The sequence below is a fragment of the Syngnathoides biaculeatus genome, chromosome 1 (genome assembly GCF_019802595.1).
Source record: "Syngnathoides biaculeatus isolate LvHL_M chromosome 1, ASM1980259v1, whole genome shotgun sequence".
Classification (NCBI taxonomy): domain Eukaryota; kingdom Metazoa; phylum Chordata; class Actinopteri; order Syngnathiformes; family Syngnathidae; genus Syngnathoides; species Syngnathoides biaculeatus.
In genome coordinates, this window is record NC_084640.1 from 14233356 (window position 1) to 14251617 (window position 18262).

Consider the following 18262-nt stretch of genomic DNA (forward strand, 5'->3'; position numbering starts at 1 on the left):
TTTACTAAATTATCATTTGAATCTATTTGTGGTGATTTTGCAGAGTCATGCTTGTGTGACGTCGTGGCAAATCGGAGCTCCCAGACCAAAGTGATTCTTTAACTTTTTTTTTTTTTTTTTTTTATTTAGGTCCCAAAAAAAAAAAATAAAAATAAAAACGGAAAACAAAACAAAAAAAAAAAACATCTTAATAACATTATATCAATAATATTAATCCAGAAGTTGAAAAAAAAGGAGAAAAAAAAATAAAAACTAAAAATTGCTTTTGTGCCCACAGCCTCAAACGTTCGGGAAGGAAGTCCGTCCATGTTTCAGTCCTCCGGGGGAACAAAGTCTGTGTTGGGGGGGGGGGGCTAGCTGGGCGTGGCTTCAAGTGTGGGTGCACAGTCTGTTGCCAATCAGGAATGTGGTTGTGGGGATGGGGGGTAGAGGTAAAGAGCTGAGCGTCGTCCGTCCGTCCGTCTACTGCTGCTGCTGAGACAACTGCGACGAAAAACAAAAACGTCAGCAACACGGGAGGGGCGAGCGGGTATCGGGTCCATACCGGCGTTATTTCAAAGTATCGATCGAGTACAACTTGGTAATCTCTGGTCAATTTTGTAACGCTGCCCGCGCGCGCGTACGTACGTACCTGTTGCGTCTGCGCCTGAGTCTGCGTGTCGGGTCCTCGGCTGGCGAGGCGGCTCAGGATGTTCCTCTCCGACATCTGCAGCCGCACGGCCACCGGCGGTATCCGGGCGATGGTCGCCGGGAGGCGCGTCACGTCCGCCTTCATGTCGCTCAGGAGCTCCTCCAGCTGCTTCAGCACTGACGACGACCACGACGGCAACCGCGTTATCGCTCCGAGAAAACGACCCCGTGACCTCGTCGCCGCGCCGACGGTAGGGACGCCTCCATACGCAGTGTACGGCGGGGCGGCCATTTTGTAAGTGCCTCCGCAAATTAGCAGTTCGGCATTTGGAAAATGACACACTGCATTTATGCTCCCGGTCCCCTTTGTCAAACAACTATATTGAACCCAGGTGAATATCTTTTAGACAAAAATAGTGCTTCGCCGCCATCTGGTTGGCTAAGATATTGGGCTTGAAGTGAACTGAGTTTCATTTAGACAAAAGTAGAGCTTTGTCGTCATCTTGTCAATGAACTGTCGTAATTCCCGGCCTGTGAGACGCACATTTTTTTTTTTTTTCCCCACACGCTATCAACCCTGCGGTTTATGCGGCGATGCGGCTAATTTGTGCATTTTTTTTCCTAATGGGTGGAAGGGGGGGGGCACTCGAGCGGAAAGGGTAAGCGTGAGACTGGTGGAATACATGTGCCGAGGGAGTGACTTTTACCGGTCTGGCTGCTAGTGTTAAACTCTCTGTCTTTCTTTGTAAATATGTCGTTGTACTTTGGTATGTATGTGCCAAATGGTATTTCCTTTACAAATGTACTGGGTGAGGCTTATAACCAGGTGCGCTCTGTAGGTCGGGAATTACGCTAACTATGTCGAAGTGGGTTGAGGAGTTTCCTGTGGGCAACAATAGCAATTTGCCGTCATTTTGTGGCATCTTAAAGAGTCCAAAAATGAAGTTGTTGCTCAAAATGAAGCAACCGTCTTGTCGTCTCGGACCTACGTTGCGGTGATTTGAGGAATTTCAAAAGTGTTCATAAGCGCCAGGCGGACGGACTGACCTTTGTGCAGGACGGCGTTGGCCGGCTTGTTCCCCGACATGGACTCTTTGCTGAGGTGCTGGTGCGACTCGGCCAGACACTCCACCTCGCTGAAGCGCGTGTTGAGGGCCATGGAGGGGTGCGAGGGGTCCTCCGACATGTTGAGGTAGGCGGCGCGACGCAGCTGCTCCTCGATCACCAGCGCCTGCTCCAAGAGCTGCGCGGACGCCGCGGCCGGCGGTTAGCGCTCGTGGGTGGACTGATTCGCGAGCACTCGGCGTGGTGAGGCGGAGGATCCATTTCGGAACTCGAAAATTAAATCCTTAAAAGTTGTTTTCCAATTTGAAATCAATTTCAATGACTGGATGAAAAACAAGTTGAAATAAAACTTTACTCAACTGTACATAATAACTGCATTATCTCAATTATTTTGAACAATTACAATTAATATACAACCACCAAAATCTAACAATGAGACATAAGAAATAAAAATCTAATAAATTAAGATGAACTTCAATCAAAAGAAAATCAGCACCCTAAAATGTACCTTTAATATTTAAAATGACAAAAGCCAAAAGAAACTGGAAGAAAAAAAAAAAAAGTGTTTACTACAAATAAATTAACCTGCTAAGCATTCACATTTTCGAAATTAATTTGTATGACGATACATTATCGAAACCCATTGATTAAATATGATAAATTAAATTTGCTCCAAATACAAGTATGTTTGTTAATTTTAACCAGCGACAGCGACGTAAATCGGGACTTTTTTTTTTATGTAACGGCAAACGTCGTTACCTTGAACCTCCTGGCCAGGAACTTGTTCTTGATCTCCAGGAAGTTGCCGCGGTTCATCTCGCCTTTGAAAGGCTCGTTGAGGATGGCGAACTTGACGTCGTTCTGGATGTCCTGCCAGCGGGCGTAGCCGTGTCTGAGGTGGCGCCGCCGTCAAGGTCCAACGAAAGCGGCGAGGGAAAGGGAACCGTGGAAAAAAAAAAAAAAAAAAAGGGCCTATTATCTCTGCCCTCGTGTCCGTTTCACTTTCCGCCCGCGGCAAAAAAGGATACTGGATGATTCCGGCGAGCAGCCAGTAGTCATGGCGACGGTGCCAGATCTCGTTGGTCTTTTTGGTGACTGTGGCGGCACGCTCTTCGTTTTGCCATAGCGAGTGAAGCTCTGAAAAGACGAGACGGGATGACATTTGACCTTTCCACGTACGTGTGCACGCGCGCGCCTACCTGTGAATCCGCCGTCGGCAATGTTGAACATGAAGCGACCCTTGGCCTTCTTCTTCTCCTCGATGGCGGCGGCGCTCTCCTTACCGGCGTCGCCGTTCTGCAGCTTGGGGGCCTCGTCGGCTTTCTCCTCTTTGGCGGCTGCCGACAGAACGCGGCCACGTTCAACAACCGGGAGAGACGGCGACGTCCGCTGGGGACCAATCATGCGGCGCTACCTTTCTTGTCGTCTCCGGGCGGAGTCGTGTCCATCTTCTCGGATTTGTCTTCTGGGGGAAACGACAAAACGAAAAATTGATGTCGGAGCTTCGTAGGCTGTGTTGTTGAAAACCCAAAAGTGCGATTTGAAAAAGGTTCACCTTTGACGTCAGGGTCTTGACTTTTGGACTCGGGTCCGAGGCTCCTGGCCTCCGCAGGAGAGCCGTTGTCGTCTCTGCCTCGCGGACTCTTCTTGTCGCCATCGCCGTCCTTGGCGCTCTCGGCTTCTCCGTTGGCGGCCTTGTCGGCTTCGGCGGCCTCGTCCGCCTTCTTGTCCTCTGACGGACTCTTGTCGTCGTCGTCGTCGTCATCGTCGGGGATGGCGATGACTTCGCCGGCGTTCTTTGCGGCGTCTCTGCCGTTGTTGTCGGCCTCGCCGTCTTTCTTCACGTCTCTGTCTCCGTCCCTGACGGCCTCGTCGCCTTTCGACTCGTCGACCGCAGCGGGCGTGTTGGGCTGCGTGTCGGCGGGCGTCCCCGTGGACGGCGTCTTCCCGGGCGAGTCGGGCTGAGCGGCCCGCTTGTTCTCCTCCAGCTCGGCCATCCACGGCAGCGACCACTGGCCGTTGACGTGCTCGAACTCCTGAACCTTCTTGCGGATGAGCGACATGACGCCGATGCGCGTGAGCACGTGTTGCCGCGACAGCCCTTCCCTGGGGACGCCGTCGGCGAAGGTCTCGGCGCCGTCGGCGCCGGGTTCGCAGAGGTGCCGCATGAACAGAGACACGTAGGCCTTGAACTCTTTCTCCGACTTCCCTCGCAGGTCTCGGACCAACCACTGCGTGGTGAAGGCGTCCTGCGGCGGCATGCCGTAACGCATCACCGCGTTCAGGAAGGCCTTCCTCTGCCGGGAGTTGAAGCCCAGCACCTGTGCGACATTTCAACTTAGTGTTTGGGCGTCACAACACCTTTTTGGGATGGTAAGAAGTCAAACTTGCTGAGAAAAATTTCATTCAAAACCGTTACAACTACTTAGTCAAAGTCAATAGTTCGTTAAGAAATGCAAACAATGTGCGCAACCTTCCATAACCACACCGCGTGCAGCATATTTGTCTCCATCCTTTTAAAGTCTTTGAGAAACGAGCATTTCTTTAAATTCTTCACTCACGGTGTCCGCTGGACTCGAGTGCGTGAGTAAGTTTTGTGCACGCGAGAAAAACGCGAGGAAAAAAATGACAAAGTGAGAAAGAAAAAAAATAAATAGGAAGAAATATTTAAGGCGTAAGGATCTGAGTGTGAGTCTTCACCTCAATGTTGCCTCCCACCCTGGCCAGCAGGGGGGGCAGTGGCTTGTCTTTGTCGTTCCTCAGCCCCTTCCTGCTCGGTCTGCGTGAATTGGCTGCAACGGACGTAAAAAAAAAATTACATCACGACCTCAATGACCTGTGTCATGTCGACGAGTTTTATTCACTTCAACCGGTTCAGGAGATGTGGAGGACATTTGGAATGGCGCATCATCACTCCATGGACACAAAGACAACGCTCTTACCTTCCGATCGCTCGTCAAAGTCCTCGTCTCCCTCCTCGGACGCCACGGAGTAATCCGACTGGCCGTCCGACTGGTCGTCCTGCCAGTCGGCTCTGTCCTCCTGCGAGCCGTCGTTGTAGTTGACCTGCTTGCGGATGCGCTTGCCCTTTCCCAGGTTGCGGGCCAAGTCCTCCTGCTGCTGCTCGTAATGGTGGCGCAACAACTTCTCCCAGTAGTCGGGGTCCACGCTCTCCTCCTGCTTGATGATCTCGCGCTGCACCTCCTCCTCCTCTTCATCCTCGTCCTTCACCACGTACTGCGCCACCTTGAAGGAGCTCAGGTACTCGTTCATGCTCTGCAGCTCCGTGTCGTCGGTGGCGTCCTGGTTCCTGTCCAGCAGCCGGTCGATGGCCTTGTCGTCGTAGTGGATGACGCTGCTGTCCTCCTCCTTGTTGTCGCCCTCGCCCTCGTCTTTGAAGAGCTCCTCGGTGCCGAACTTGAGAATGTCGTCCAGTTCCTGCTTGGACATGGAGCCCGTCTTGGAGCCGAGTCCGGGCCGGACCACCAGGTGGGTGAGCATCATCTTCTTCTTGGCCACCTGCGTGATCCTCTCCTCCACTGAGGCCTTGGTGACGAAGCGGTAGATCATGACTTTTTTGTTCTGACCGATTCGATGAGCTCTGCTGAACGCCTGGATGTCATTGTGAGGATTCCAGTCCGAGTCGTAGATGATGACGGTGTCGGCGGTGGCGAGGTTGATCCCCAGACCTCCGGCCCTGGTGGACAGTAGGAAGGCGAACTGCTGAGCGCCGGGAGCGTTGAAGCGGTCGATGGCCTCCTGTCTCATCCCTCCCGTGATGCTGCCGTCGATGCGCTCGTACTTGTAGCCCTCGTTCTCCAGGAAGTCCTCCAGGAGGTCCAACATCTTGGTCATCTGTGAGAAGATGAGCACTCGGTGTCCTCCGTCCTTCAGCTTCCGCATCATCTTCTGCAACAGCATCAGCTTCCCGGCCGCCTTGATGAGCGAGCTGCCGTCGTACATCCCGTTGGGCAACTTGGGGGCCTCCATTGCCGCTCCGGGGAAGAGGAAGGGGTGGTTGCAGCACTTCTTCAGGTCCATGACCACATTGAGCAGCGAAACCTGGTTGCCGCCTCCTTTGGTGTTGAGAGCTTCAAAGTTCCTGGTCAGGATGAATTTGTAGTATTTCTTTTGCTGCGGGCTGAGCTCCACGCGGAGGATGAGCTCCGTCTTGGAGGGCATGTGCTTGAAGACGTCCGCCTTGAGCCTCCTGAGCATGTGCGGGCCCAGCATGTCGTGCAGCTTCTTGATCTGGTCCTCTTTGGCGATGTCGGCGAACTCCTCCAGGAAGCCCTCCAGGTTGCTGCGGAGGCAAATAAATTCACGCTTTCAGTCAAGTCGTCTTGGGGGGGAGGGGGGGGGGGTGTGGCGGGAGACGAGCGAAGCGGCCGCGCTGACCTGAACCTCTCCGGCGTGAGGAAGTTGAGCAGGTGGAAAAGTTCTTCCAAGTTGTTCTGCAGCGGCGTTCCGGTGAGCAGCAGCTTGTGTTGGAGGGGGTAGTTGTTCAAGACGCGGAAAAACTGCGGGAAACCACGGCAACGGAAAGTCACGTCGGGTTGAACGGCGATTTTAAACGAAGGACGGCTAACGAACGGCGCCAGAACCTTGGACTGGTTGTTCTTCAGCCTATGAGCCTCGTCCACCACCAAACAGGCCCAGTCGATGGAGCCCAGGATGGCCATGTCGATGGTGATCAGCTCGTAGGATGTCAGCAAGACGTGGAACTTGATGGATGAATCTTTCTGTTTTGGGGAAGGGGGGGTGGGGGTGGGAGAGAACATTTAAAAAAAAAAAAAAAAAAAATATCAGCATTCTCCCGCTCTGCATGTTTTTTTTTTCCATATCATTCAGGACCATCTGCTCCCACCTTCATCCTGGAGGCTTTCTTCCCTCCCCGGATGGCGTTGTCCTCGAAGGAGAACTCGTTCTCCCTGATGACGGCCCTGCTGTCCTTGTCCCCCACGTACGTCACCACGTACATGTCGGGCGCCCACATCTCAAACTCCCTCTCCCAGTTGATGATGGTGGAAAGTGGCGCGCTGACGAGGAAGGGACCCTTGGAGTGACCCTGAGGGTGCACAGGAGGGCGCGCCCGTTACTCGCTGAGACATGAATAATACGTAGCCGCCGATCCGGCAGAACAAGCTTCGGTCTTTTGCTCTTACTCGTGCACGTATGTGACTTGCTCACACCGCAGCGACAAATCGGTGACAATACTCCCGAGTATTGGGGAATATCCGTTAATGGAATAATAATAATAAAAAAAAAAAAACAGAGGACACACACTGAATGAATAACAGGCTTCCTAAAGTGCATTTCAGCCTCCTGCCTCCAGGTGGCAGACGTCTCACACGCCATCCACGTGAATGACAATTGATTGTTTGATGTTGACAAATTTGCTTCACACAAAATGGCTGAACGGCAACAGGCCTCCGGGCCATCGCGCTCACACAAAGCCGCCATTGTCAGCGCGGCATTCCAATCAACCCTTTTAAGCAGGGGTGTGCACACTTTTTCTTCCAAGGCCCACAGAGTACAATTCGAGGATTCAAGGGCCACTTTGACATTCCTCAAATTATTAAACTGGGTAAAACCAAACCAAGCAATTTGTTTTTTTTTTTTTTTCCCCCACCGGTTCTGGCAAACGGACCGCCCACTGGGACCAGGACTTGGGTCAGCCCCGGTCTTACGTGGTGACGTTTAACAGCCGAGCGTCGCCCACCTCTTTGTACAGCGAGTAGAGGAAGACGGCGGTCTGGACGGTCTTTCCCAGCCCCATCTCGTCCGCCAAGATGGTGTCGGTCCCCTGCGCCCAGGAAAAGCGCAGCCAGTTGAGGCCCTCCAACTGGTAGGGGTGCAGCGTGCCGCCCGTGCTGTCCAGGTACTCGGGCTGGCGCTCAAACTTGATGGTGGGCTGGCGAGCGAACGACAAGACGGGACGGCTGAGCGAGTGGCAGCGGAAAACTATCAAAATAACGTTACTGTTCAATGGAGTCATGCTTTACGTGCGTACATCGACAACGGGGTTCTCCGGCGGTCTGTCGGGGCGCTTCACGCGTCCTTTCACCTTGATCTTCTTCCCGGGCTTGCCGTCGTCACCCATCATGAGCTCTCTGCGAGAGAAGCGAGGCGCATGTGAGGGAAGGGACGGCAAAAGGCCGGCGAAGGCTCCCTTCCGGGCTCGCCCGTACCTGTGGTTCCAGTACTGCAGCTTGTACGCGTCGAACTCGGGAACGTCCATGTCGTCCGCCTCCCAGGTGGCCTGGTCGTACGCCAGCTCTCGCCACTTGATCAGGTAGTGCACGTTGTTCTTTCGGTCCACGCTGCAGACGACAAAAATTGGACGTGCAATTAAAACCGTACGGCGGCGGACGGACGCTGAACGGTACCCGAGCGGTCGGATTCTGTTCAACCCCGTTGGTGGAGTGCCGACCTGTGGTTGAGGATGCGGTGGATCATCAGCCATTCCATCTTAATTCCAAACCGGAGGAACTTCTCGTCCAGCTGTGCGTAAATGGGGTCCTTGTTCTTCCTCTTGTCGCTCTTGTCTTCATCGCCGTCGCCAAAGTCGATGGGCGGCGGTTCGTCCATGTCGTTCTTCCTCTGGTAGTTCCTGAACATCACCTGACAGTGGAGCTCCAGCTGGCGGGAGGACGCGCAGCGCGCCAGTTAGCGCCATTTCTCAACTTGCCGTTCACGTGTGACTCGCGACGTTTGCGGAATTTGCGTTTTCACACCTGCAGCTCGGTCACCCAAGAGCAGTGCCAGTAGGACATGTTGAACCACTTGGCGAAGAACTCTCGCTCGGGCCGCCCTGCCAGCGGGGCGGGGTCGGGCGCGTCCGCCGGGAGGTCCGGCGGCCGGGGTACGGGCGTCGGGGGAGGAGGTTCTCCCCACTGCCACGTCAAGATCTTCTGGACCTTCCCTTTCATGGGGGGGCACTGCGGTGGGAGGGAAAAGGCTCGCAGCGGATCGTGGACATCTAGAAAAACCGCCGTTGTCGCCGGCGCACGCTCACCAGGCAGCGCGGGCAGATCCACTCCCCGTTGGGGATCTCGGGCAGCGGGGGGTTGAGGCAGTGGATGTGGTAGGACGACGGGCACGAGTCGCAGCAGAGGAGCTCGCCTCCGTCCTTGCACACCCTGCAGAACTCCATGTGGTGGTCGTCCTCCTCCATCTCGCCGCCGTCGCCGTTGTCCTCCTCGCCTTCCGACACCTCCTCCTTGGCCTCCCACTGGATGCCCTCCTTCTCCTAGGGCAGAGGTGGCAAACTCATTTTGATCGCGGGCCACACTGTCGAAATGGTTTCTGTCAGAGGGCCATTATGACTGTGAAAACATTAAAATCTTTAACTGACCCATCAACTAGTTTTGGAATCTGAAATCAAGGGTATTGCCTTTTTCAACTATTGTTGATGTTTGGTAACACAAAAAAAAAATGTCTCATCATTTACGATATGGCAATTTGAATTCAAAATCGGAATTTTGGTACACATTTGATAAACAATTATGGACGTTGACACACATGATTTGCCTCTGCGGGCCACATAAAAATCACGCGGGGGGGCGCATCTGGCCCCCAAGCTTTGAGTTTGACACCTGCGTCCTAGAGGGACCGGCACAGGGTTTAATTAACCATTTGCTTGCCACCATTGTTGTCCATTAGTCAGCCACCACAGCGCAGTTGCTTTTGTTTATCAGCCAATTTGAAATGCTGACAATAGTTTTGGAAGAAACCATTAATCGTTTTGAAAAGAGCAGATGTTATAAAACAGCACCGCTTGCGTCACTTTGCGCGAGTCGAGCGAATTTGTAAGGCCTCGAGCTTAAAACTGTGGATTTTTTTTTTTTTTTTAAATAAAGATGACTAAAATTGGGTTCGCTAAAATTTAATACGCTTGTTCAGTTAAAACTGTAATGAAGGATGGTACGTTTGTGCGCACATTCATTTGGACAGTTAGCCCGTAATTTTATTGATTACATCCCTCATGGCTACAAAGGAAAAAAAAGTTTGGGAAAAATTATGGTTTCCTTGTGAGAGGTACCGAAGGCTTTTAAATCGGGTTTGGGCCGGGCGTACCTGTGGCTCTCTTCCATAAATGAAGCAGTTTTCAGATCAAAACTACACTTTGAGCAGCAACAACAACAACAACAACAACCGCTCGACCCCCATCCCTGGTGAAAATGTTTTCATACACACGCCAACCCCCCCCCCCCCAGGACAGAAGAAAGAGAGCGTTTTTGCTTACGCAGTGCGGACAGCTCCAGGTGCCCTCGGGTGCTTTCTCCATGTCAGGGTCCAGGCAGACCATGTGGTAGGCTCTTGGACACGTGTCGCACAGGATGATCTCGCCGCCCTGCTGACACACCTCGCAGTAGTCCTGGTGGTCCGTCTCGTAGCCGTCCGCGTCCTCGGCTTGTGGGGGGAAAAACGCAAACAATTAGCCGCGTGGTACTTGACAGCACGTTCAATTTTGTTGCCCCCAAACATTCCATCGCCCCCCCCCCCCCCCCCCCCCCCTCATGAAAACCAAACGACGACTACATAAAAGTGGCGTTACGCGGAAAGCCGCCTTCGGGCACATTACTTTTCTTCCTCTTGGGCTTGGCCTTGGACGACGGCTTCTTTTTGCCGCGGCCGATGCGGCTGTTGGAGCCTTCGGAGACGGCGACGCTGTTCATGCTGCCGTCCTCAAAGTCGCTGTCCACGTCGGGCTCGTCCTCTTCGCTCTGAACCGAGACCACACGCGCGAATACCCTGAATTAGTGTGCGTTTCTTAACGCTTTCCAAAACGGGCAACGGATGAATTTGTTCCTCTCGCGATCCAACTTTTTCCCGAAAATGAACTCCTGAGGCGCGCGAGGACTTGATAAATTCTTCCCGGTAAAGGAGCGGTCTCGTACCGATGAGCGTTTCCTCTTGCTGTTGAAGCCTCCCAGCTTGATTTTAAGAGGAGCCACTTTCTTGGTCTTTGTGTTGTTCTTTTTCTCTTGTTTCTGCGACGCTTTCGACTTTTTGCGGGCGTTGGGACCTGCGTGACCCGAAAGAAAGCCAAAGTCAGCCGAGCTCAGTACGCAATCCATCTCCATAGTTCTACCCGAGCCGTACCTTTGCCTTCTTTGGTCTTGGCCTTGCGGAGAGGCGGCGCGGGGGGCTGCTGGGGCTCCGCGGGGACGACGGCGGCGGGGGGCGGGGCGGCCTCGGCCACCATGGTGTCGACGGCGGCGGGTACGTTTGCCGTCGCCAGGGCGGCGTTGGCGGCCGCGGCTCCCCTCAGGGGGTTGTTGGTGCTGAACTCCCGCCACTTGGCGCCGAGAACCATCATCATTTTGGACACGGCGATTTTGGGGTTCTTGGCGGCGATGAGCGGCCTGCGCGGACACGACGCAGCACGGCTGCTTAGCGCCTGCTACTAACCGCTTTGTGAGCGGCGCACTAGCGGAATTCATCAACCGAGTGCAAATGTGGGTGCGCATCTACCTGACAAACTGACTGAAGGCCTTGTAGTTTGTCAGCGAGCGGTAGTCCTCCTCTGTGAAAATGTGATCGATGTCTTCCATGCCCCAGTTCTCCAGCAGCTGGGACGACGACTTGGGCTCCTGCGCGGAAAACGCAAAAAGGTTCAAACAATTTTTTTTGTTTAAAAGACACGACATAACTTCCGTTTCCCCTTAGCGATTGGTGACGTGACAAATGTCCGGGTGCCGGGGTCCCATCTGGGAGGTATTTAAAAGGCATTTTCTCGTGCCTTAATCATCCATCTTAGTTTGTGGATGGCTTTACAGGGGCCAAAAATCCATCTGGCGCGCTTAATTTGTCTGAGCAAGGCAAATTTGCTCGGTTTTTGGAAGAATCTGGACAGATTAGGGAAAAATACCTCTTCCCTTTTCCTTTCCACTAACTAAACTCGGCTTTGCGTTAATAAAGTGTGGGAATATTTTTCAGGTACTGCGGCTTGGCAGATGAAGGTTATGCAAAATCACGAAGACAGAGCGGGTGTGACGGACACAGGACGACATCGCGTTTACGCTCTGGCAAATTACAGTCGTCGCACTTGGAAATTCGATGTAACGTCTTGAAAATAGAAAACCGTCAACCAGCTCTGGAAGTTTACGTGTCGGATAACCAGCGTGGCTGACATCATTTCGGAAGACCGTAAAACATTTTTTTTGGACGTATGTATGCGTGCGCTTGTCACGCCGCCGCTGCTCCAACTGATGAAAAACTAAAGCTGCAGTCCCAATTCGCGGAGCCTGAACTCAACGCGGCCGTCTACAAATGAATGAAAATGTTTTTATAACCCAAACGAGAAGCGGAAAAAAAAAAAAAAAAAAAGAGGGTCAAGCAGACAGAGCAGTGCGGTGTGGCGACAAGACAGGTTGCCATGGAAACTGCATATATGCATTACACACACCCCAGACACGCATGCAACAGCCCCCGCCTCGGTAAGTGTCATTAAGTAGGAGCCCCCCGATTGGCTGGCCCCGGCTCTTTGTTTAACCGTCGCCCACATCACATCAATGACAGGTGAGACAAAGAGAAAACAAAAAAGGCCAAAGTCAATTTCCCCAAACGCGAGCAGCCATGATGAGCATTCTGATATTACAGTACTGGAAAAGGCGGAGCACAGGAGCAAGATTTTGTACCCGCCTCGGCCGGAACGTCCTTTTTTTTTTTTTTTTTTCCTACACGAACCCTGATTTTTAAAACCGGACTCGCACTTCACATCCCAAAATAGCACCTCCAGCTCATCTTTGTCACTACCGGCCTAAACAAATGTTTTACATGTTCACCGTTTTCCCAACTAGCGAGAGACCACCCGCGCGTCAGCCGAAATATAAAAACCACCGACCGATTGCGAGCCGTTTCACGGCATTTTGACTGATTTTTTTCCAAATCAAGACCCGCACAATATTGGAGTCTGTGACAGTACAAGCACCAAAACCACCCAAAAAAAAAAAAAAAAAAAGCAAAGCATAGACTTTTATCTCGACAGAAGAGTTCGATTCCAGCCTTTTCCGTTCTTGAGTCATCAGGATGGGTTGATTTCTCACCAATAGATAAATGCGAGCTTGTTGTAAAAAGGAACATGACGAGCAAAACGGCAGCTTTGACAATATTTCGGGCTTTTGTGACATATCGCACTACAACACCACCAAAACAAGACTGCAAAGAGGGCTTCTGATGGAAAAATACGACAACACATAGCTACACATCAGTGACTTAAAAAAAAAAAAAAAAAAAAGAATTAAACCATTCACTGATCGCGACACATAACGTTTAATATCACTCACACTATCCCAAGTGGCAGCTCCCAAAACCCGCATTTGTCTCCCTCATCGCGGACGAGGAGGGCAAAATTCAGGTCATCTGCCGCGCAAAACGTGCGCCGACGTCAAAGCCAAAGCGACGCAGCCACCTATAGTGGTTTCCAAAACGGGAATTTCACAGACGAGACACCTTCGACGCCCGCTGGTAGTCGCGGTAAACGGTTTGATACCAGGCGAGGAATCCAAACGTCCGCAGTGCAAGTTCGAGCTTGCCAACTTGTCCCGGTGTCGCGCTTCCTTTTCGTCAGTGCGTTGCTTGCCTCTCATGGAAATAACAGTATAGCTCATTTGCACATGAATTACACAATTTGAGGCCCGCAGAACACACACCACACGGGTTATTACTATAAACAAACTCCCATTTGTTTCCGTACTACATAATTTTGATAACTACAAGTACCCGTGAGATGAAACAAATTGGGTGTCTGGTCCCATTTTGTGTCATGAACGACTGGGTGGGGGCGATTAGGCCCGGTAAAGTCTCTCACTTTTTTATTTTTTTCCTCTTTTACAGAAATGTGATATTAATTGATTTCTGAACCCATTTGATTTTAGAAAAAAATCCAATTAAAATAACATTCTGAACAAGCCTCTTTCATTTTTTCCTTCTGCGATGTGTTTTTTCATTTATTCCACTTAATGCCTAACAAGTTTTGAAATGTTTTTTACCTCCAGCGGGAAATCAACTCCACTTATACAGGGAAAAAAATATATATTTTACGCCCCACATAAGTGTAAAGAAGTACTTCCTGTTGGAAATTAAATGTAGGTAGAAGACAACTTCCAAATGCCGATGACGACATGCAGCCCCATTGACGGCGTTTGCCTTCAAGCGGGTTCTTTTCGTCATACAAAAAACATTATGTAAAATAATTTTCCTCATGTCGTCTGTTTCTTAGCGGGTATTAATTTCACCCGTTGCCGTCTTTACAAGTAGTTGCTCGAGCTGTCGGAAAAGCGGCTAAAAATAACAACCTAATCGCTAAGTTGTCAACATTTTTTGTCAACTAGTTTTGTTGTTCGTGTAAGCGGTGCACATGAGCAAGGATACACTTTTAACTCCGAACCCCGGGGGGGAAGAAAAAAAAAAAAAAAAAAAAACACCTTAAAACTCCTCCAACCAAATGAATTTGAATGAATTGATAATATTGATTAATAGCGCTGGCGCACACGACGACAACGGTCACCGGGCTCTCTCCTCACCGAGAAGTCGTCGTCGTCGTCGTCCTCGTCTTCCTCCTCCGGCTCGGGCTCCTTCTTCTTGGACGAACTGCGCTCGGCCCCGCTGCGCTTCTTCTCTTTGCTGCTGCTGGCCCGCTTCTTCTTCTTGCGCCCCGGCGTGTAGTCGCTCCCCTCGCTGTCGGAGCGCTGCGCTTGGCCGCCGCCGCCGCCCCCACCGCCGCCGCCGTCCGCCTCACCCTCGGCCACGTCCATGTGCTCGGGGGAGCTGACGGGGAGTTCCTAAGAGGCAAGAACCCCATTACTGAGCCTTCCTACTACCCACAATGCACGTGGGCCATCCGCAGCCCCATTGACTGTTACCTCTGCACTAGTGATTTGTCTGCATCAAAGGCGAATGATACAAACGTATCTGCATATTCTTTAAAAAAAGGTTCTACATAGTACCCCAGTGTTTCTTTTGACTTGAGCGCAAAGGGGAAATTAATTCTGGGTACTGCAGTGTAAATAGCACGCCAGAGTGATTTCTGGAACCTGCAAGTCAAAGAATTCTCTTTCGTTTTGTTTGTTTTTCTTACACTGATATGAGTCATTTTTTGAGAAAAAGCTAATATTTTACAAAGACAAATTTCTGATAGCGAACGCCCCACCCCAGCAACACAGACAAAAAAAAATATAAATGGCATACCTCTCTGCGTGAGCGCCTCTTGCTGCCTTTACTCTCTCTGCTCTTCTTGGCCTTCTTCTTTTTCTTCATCACCTTCTGAGTCTCATTCTCCGAAATATCCTCGTCCTCGTCGTCTATGCAGATGGGGCGAGGAGAGACAATTCCAGTGGTTAGGATGAAAGTGAATTAAAAAAAAAAAAAAAAGTACAGACAAGTGGATACGTGTTGTCGTTTTGAGCAACAGAAACAAACTGCTTGAGGTAGTTTAAACACCCTTTGTATGCCCGATACTACAAGGAAAAAAAAAAAAAAAATAAAAATAAAAAATGTGCTCTGTAGGAAGTTGGAGGAACTATTTATTTCATTTTCTGTCTCATGGCCACAGATTATTGTTCCGTCATGTATCCGCTTGTGGAATTCCTTAACCCTGACTTTTGAATATCTGAAACCATTTTATTATTAAATAATGCTCCGGGCTAAAAGGCCCAACAAATTATTTCAAGGGCTTCAAATTAACCACAATTCCTGTTTCACTGAACTCAATTATTGCATTCACATAAAGTGGCACAATAAGGTGCCTGTGTCCGTAATTTCATTTCTTATACTACAGAATATCATTTTTTTTTGGGAACATGAAGTGACTTTTGAATAGCATTGATTAAACCATCTGATAGCGAATGAAGGACTGTGTCTGACTATGGCCAACGGATATTTCTTAGACTATTTCTTAAGACTTTAAAACAATCTTTGTTGTAACTTTGCGGCTCACTGAACACAAACGACATTAATGAAATCGAATTTATGCACTTTAGCGCACAAGCCTCGCTTAGTTCAAGCCAAATGTTGGCACTTAGCACGCGAAGCTAACCGGCGAGGAGTATTTGTTGACAGCCCCCACGTAATAACGCGCTCGTGTAAAAAAAAAAAAAATTATAAAAAAATACACAACGCTCCAACATGTTCGTGTTTAAAAGCCTGCCGCGGAAAAAGCCAGTACTTTCTTTGAAACGGTTATTTTCTCTTTCCATTTTTCTGTTGGCAGGCGAGCAGCCGGCCACGAGGAGGGAGCCGCCAAACGTCATCCGCCAGCTTCCAAGCTAACTGGCTGCCTCCATCTTGTCATCGACACGTAAAGAGGGGAAAAAAAAAAATACCGGTAGCCCACTCGAGTAAGGCCCCGGCGGGAACATGTCGGCGTGACTCCGCGACGGGACTACCCCGCGTTCTTTTGGGGGGGGGGGGTATACAAACAAACGTAAATGTATTAAAAAGTTACATTTATGCCCGAACTCGACGGGGTTCATGAAGGGGAGGAACGTAGGTGTTCGCCGGCCGTCGGGCTAGCTAACGTTAGCAACCCGGTAGTTAGCCGAGTGCTAAATGGAGATGATTGATACGAACGTGACAAAACATTTAGCACGGCGTGGCTAACAACCGAAGCTCGTCGTCGTCTTACCGTGCATTAAGCGCTCCTCCGGCGGGGGGGCTCCGTAGTCGTCTCTGTCGTCCTCGCTCCCAGACATCGTGGACAGCGGAAACTTTTCCTCTTATTTTTTTTTTTTTTGGGGGGGGGGGGTATTTAGTTGGTTAGCACTTGAGCTAACTAACTAAAAAAAAAGTTGCTTTGTACGTCAATAATCCAGAGTTTGATGACAGCGGTCGTCGAAGTCTGTCCAAAGACGGCGTGTGCGGGTCGGAGAGGGAGCTGGTCGGGTTTCCACCAAGAACAACAACAACAACAAAAATAATAATAATAAAAATGGAAAACGGAAGGGAATGTTTAACAAACGGTGAAAATCCACCGGCACACAAAACACTAAGCAAGCCGGACAATATATTTCAACTTTAAGGCAAAAAAAAAAGAAAAATGTATCAGCCGGCTCTCGTTAGTTGCCACCCCCCCCCAACCACCACCCCCACAACGATTAGCACGCGAGCTAGCCCGAGCTTGACCCACCGCCAGGCTCGCGTTACGCGGCCAAATTCAACGCGACGCGTACAGCGCCGAAGAAGCGTTGACAAGTCGCCATCATCTTTATCTCCACTCGCGTCCATTGAGGCAAAGTAGCATACTCACAACTTCACACTCCCCCTTTCCAAAAAAAAAAAAAAAAGTCCAGCCTCAGTTGTGATCTCAATCAATAGTTGGCGGGCGCCGCTGCTTTGTTCAAGTAACGGCGACGTGACGTTGGTTCAATTTCACCCGATTTCCTTGTTTTTTGTGTGCGTGTGTGTGTGTGTGTGCGCGCGCGGCTGCAGCTGTGAGCGCACGACGTCGTTCGTCTTCTTTTTTTTTTTTTTTTTTTTTTTTTGGAGCCGATCTCGCACACGCCCCGCGCGCGCGCACGCACACACAAAGAGATCAGGGGGGCAGGCATCCCATAATATCACCCCCCCACCACCACCGCCGCCGCCTCCTTTGCCGCACACACATACACGCGCACACACTTTGCTCACCCCTCCTCCACTCTGCATAGTTACCTTGCAACATACAGACCATAATATTCAACTCACCCCCCCCTCCCACTCGGTCTCTTCCCCATTCCTCCGTGCACCCCCCCCCCACTCCCTCCTCCCGTGGTTACCGTGGTGACGCACCCCCTCCCACCACCGCCGCTGACATCCCATAATAGTCCCGAGCGCAGTCGCTAACGTCCCGCAATAAGCATAACTCCCACCCCCCCCCCCAAAAAAAAAAACCGCGAGGAGGGAGGAAACGCCGTCACATGGCAACTGCGCGCGCCACATGACTGCTGACTTTGCGCGTGCACACGCACGACTTGGGTGCGCGTGCACGGGGCGTTTGCGTTGCGCTGGAACTTGGCTGCGCGCACACGAGCGTGATAGGTTGACCCCCCCAACCCCCCCCCGCGCGCGCGCGCTACCCGGATGTGAAGGCTTGGCCCAGGTGACCCCTGGTGACCCCTCGGACCTTTTTTTTGTTGATAAGATCAATCGGCCCGCCATTTTCCCACAATGTTTGTAAACAATAGTTGCCAAGCGGACTTCTGGGTGGCAAAAAAGGATCGCCTAAGTTGAATTGGAACTAATAGCAAAAACGTTGCCAGTTAGATTCCAAAATATTTTTTGCATTGCCATTCAAAAAAAAATATATATATTTATGCAGCATACATGAAAATAATCACTAATTGGACACTCTAAATTGCCCCGAGGTGTGGTTGCGAGGGCGGCGGTTTTGTCTCCATGTGCCCCGCGATTGCCCGGCGACCACTTCACGGCGTAACCCCGCCTCCTGCCCGTTGACAGCCGGGACAGGCTCTCCCCGTCACCCTTGTGAGGATGAGCGGCGAAGCAAATGGATGGCTATAAAAAAAAAAGTCTCGGCGAATCCAAACAAACGGACTGACGAGACCTTCAGAAGGATCGACCG

The 18262-nt window shown here is 51.0% G+C and overlaps 1 protein-coding gene across 7 annotated transcripts; it reads right to left on the reverse strand.

The window, feature by feature from the left end:
• Positions 1-139: 139 nt before the first annotated feature.
• Positions 140-17167, reverse strand: chd4a (chromodomain helicase DNA binding protein 4a). 7 transcript variants are annotated; one of them, XM_061820180.1, is made up of 27 exons: positions 16949-17167; positions 16328-16576; positions 14893-15005; positions 14229-14486; positions 11176-11294; positions 10804-11066; positions 10599-10726; positions 10283-10424; positions 9944-10110; positions 8714-8947; positions 8433-8636; positions 8129-8337; positions 7887-8018; positions 7709-7808; positions 7418-7609; positions 6563-6763; positions 6300-6437; positions 6094-6215; positions 4638-5998; positions 4396-4487; positions 3110-4016; positions 2895-3032; positions 2724-2832; positions 2455-2587; positions 1678-1873; positions 632-807; positions 141-483 (listed from the first exon to the last, which is right to left on the reverse strand). In XM_061820180.1, the coding sequence occupies exons 2-27, from the start codon at positions 16392-16394 to the stop codon at positions 463-465; spliced, it is 5922 nt and encodes a 1973-aa protein (XP_061676164.1). In that variant the 5' UTR covers positions 16395-16576; positions 16949-17167; the 3' UTR covers positions 141-462. The 7 variants fall into 7 exon arrangements, with proteins under 7 accessions (XP_061676155.1, XP_061676164.1, XP_061676173.1 ...); XM_061820208.1 differs by lacking the exons at positions 16328-16576; positions 16949-17167 and adding an exon at positions 15869-16016 and having other exon boundaries at positions 142-483; positions 3110-3157; positions 3251-4016; XM_061820197.1 differs by lacking the exons at positions 16328-16576; positions 16949-17167 and adding an exon at positions 15869-16016 and having other exon boundaries at positions 144-483; positions 3110-3160; positions 3251-4016.
• Positions 17168-18262: the final 1095 nt, after the last annotated feature.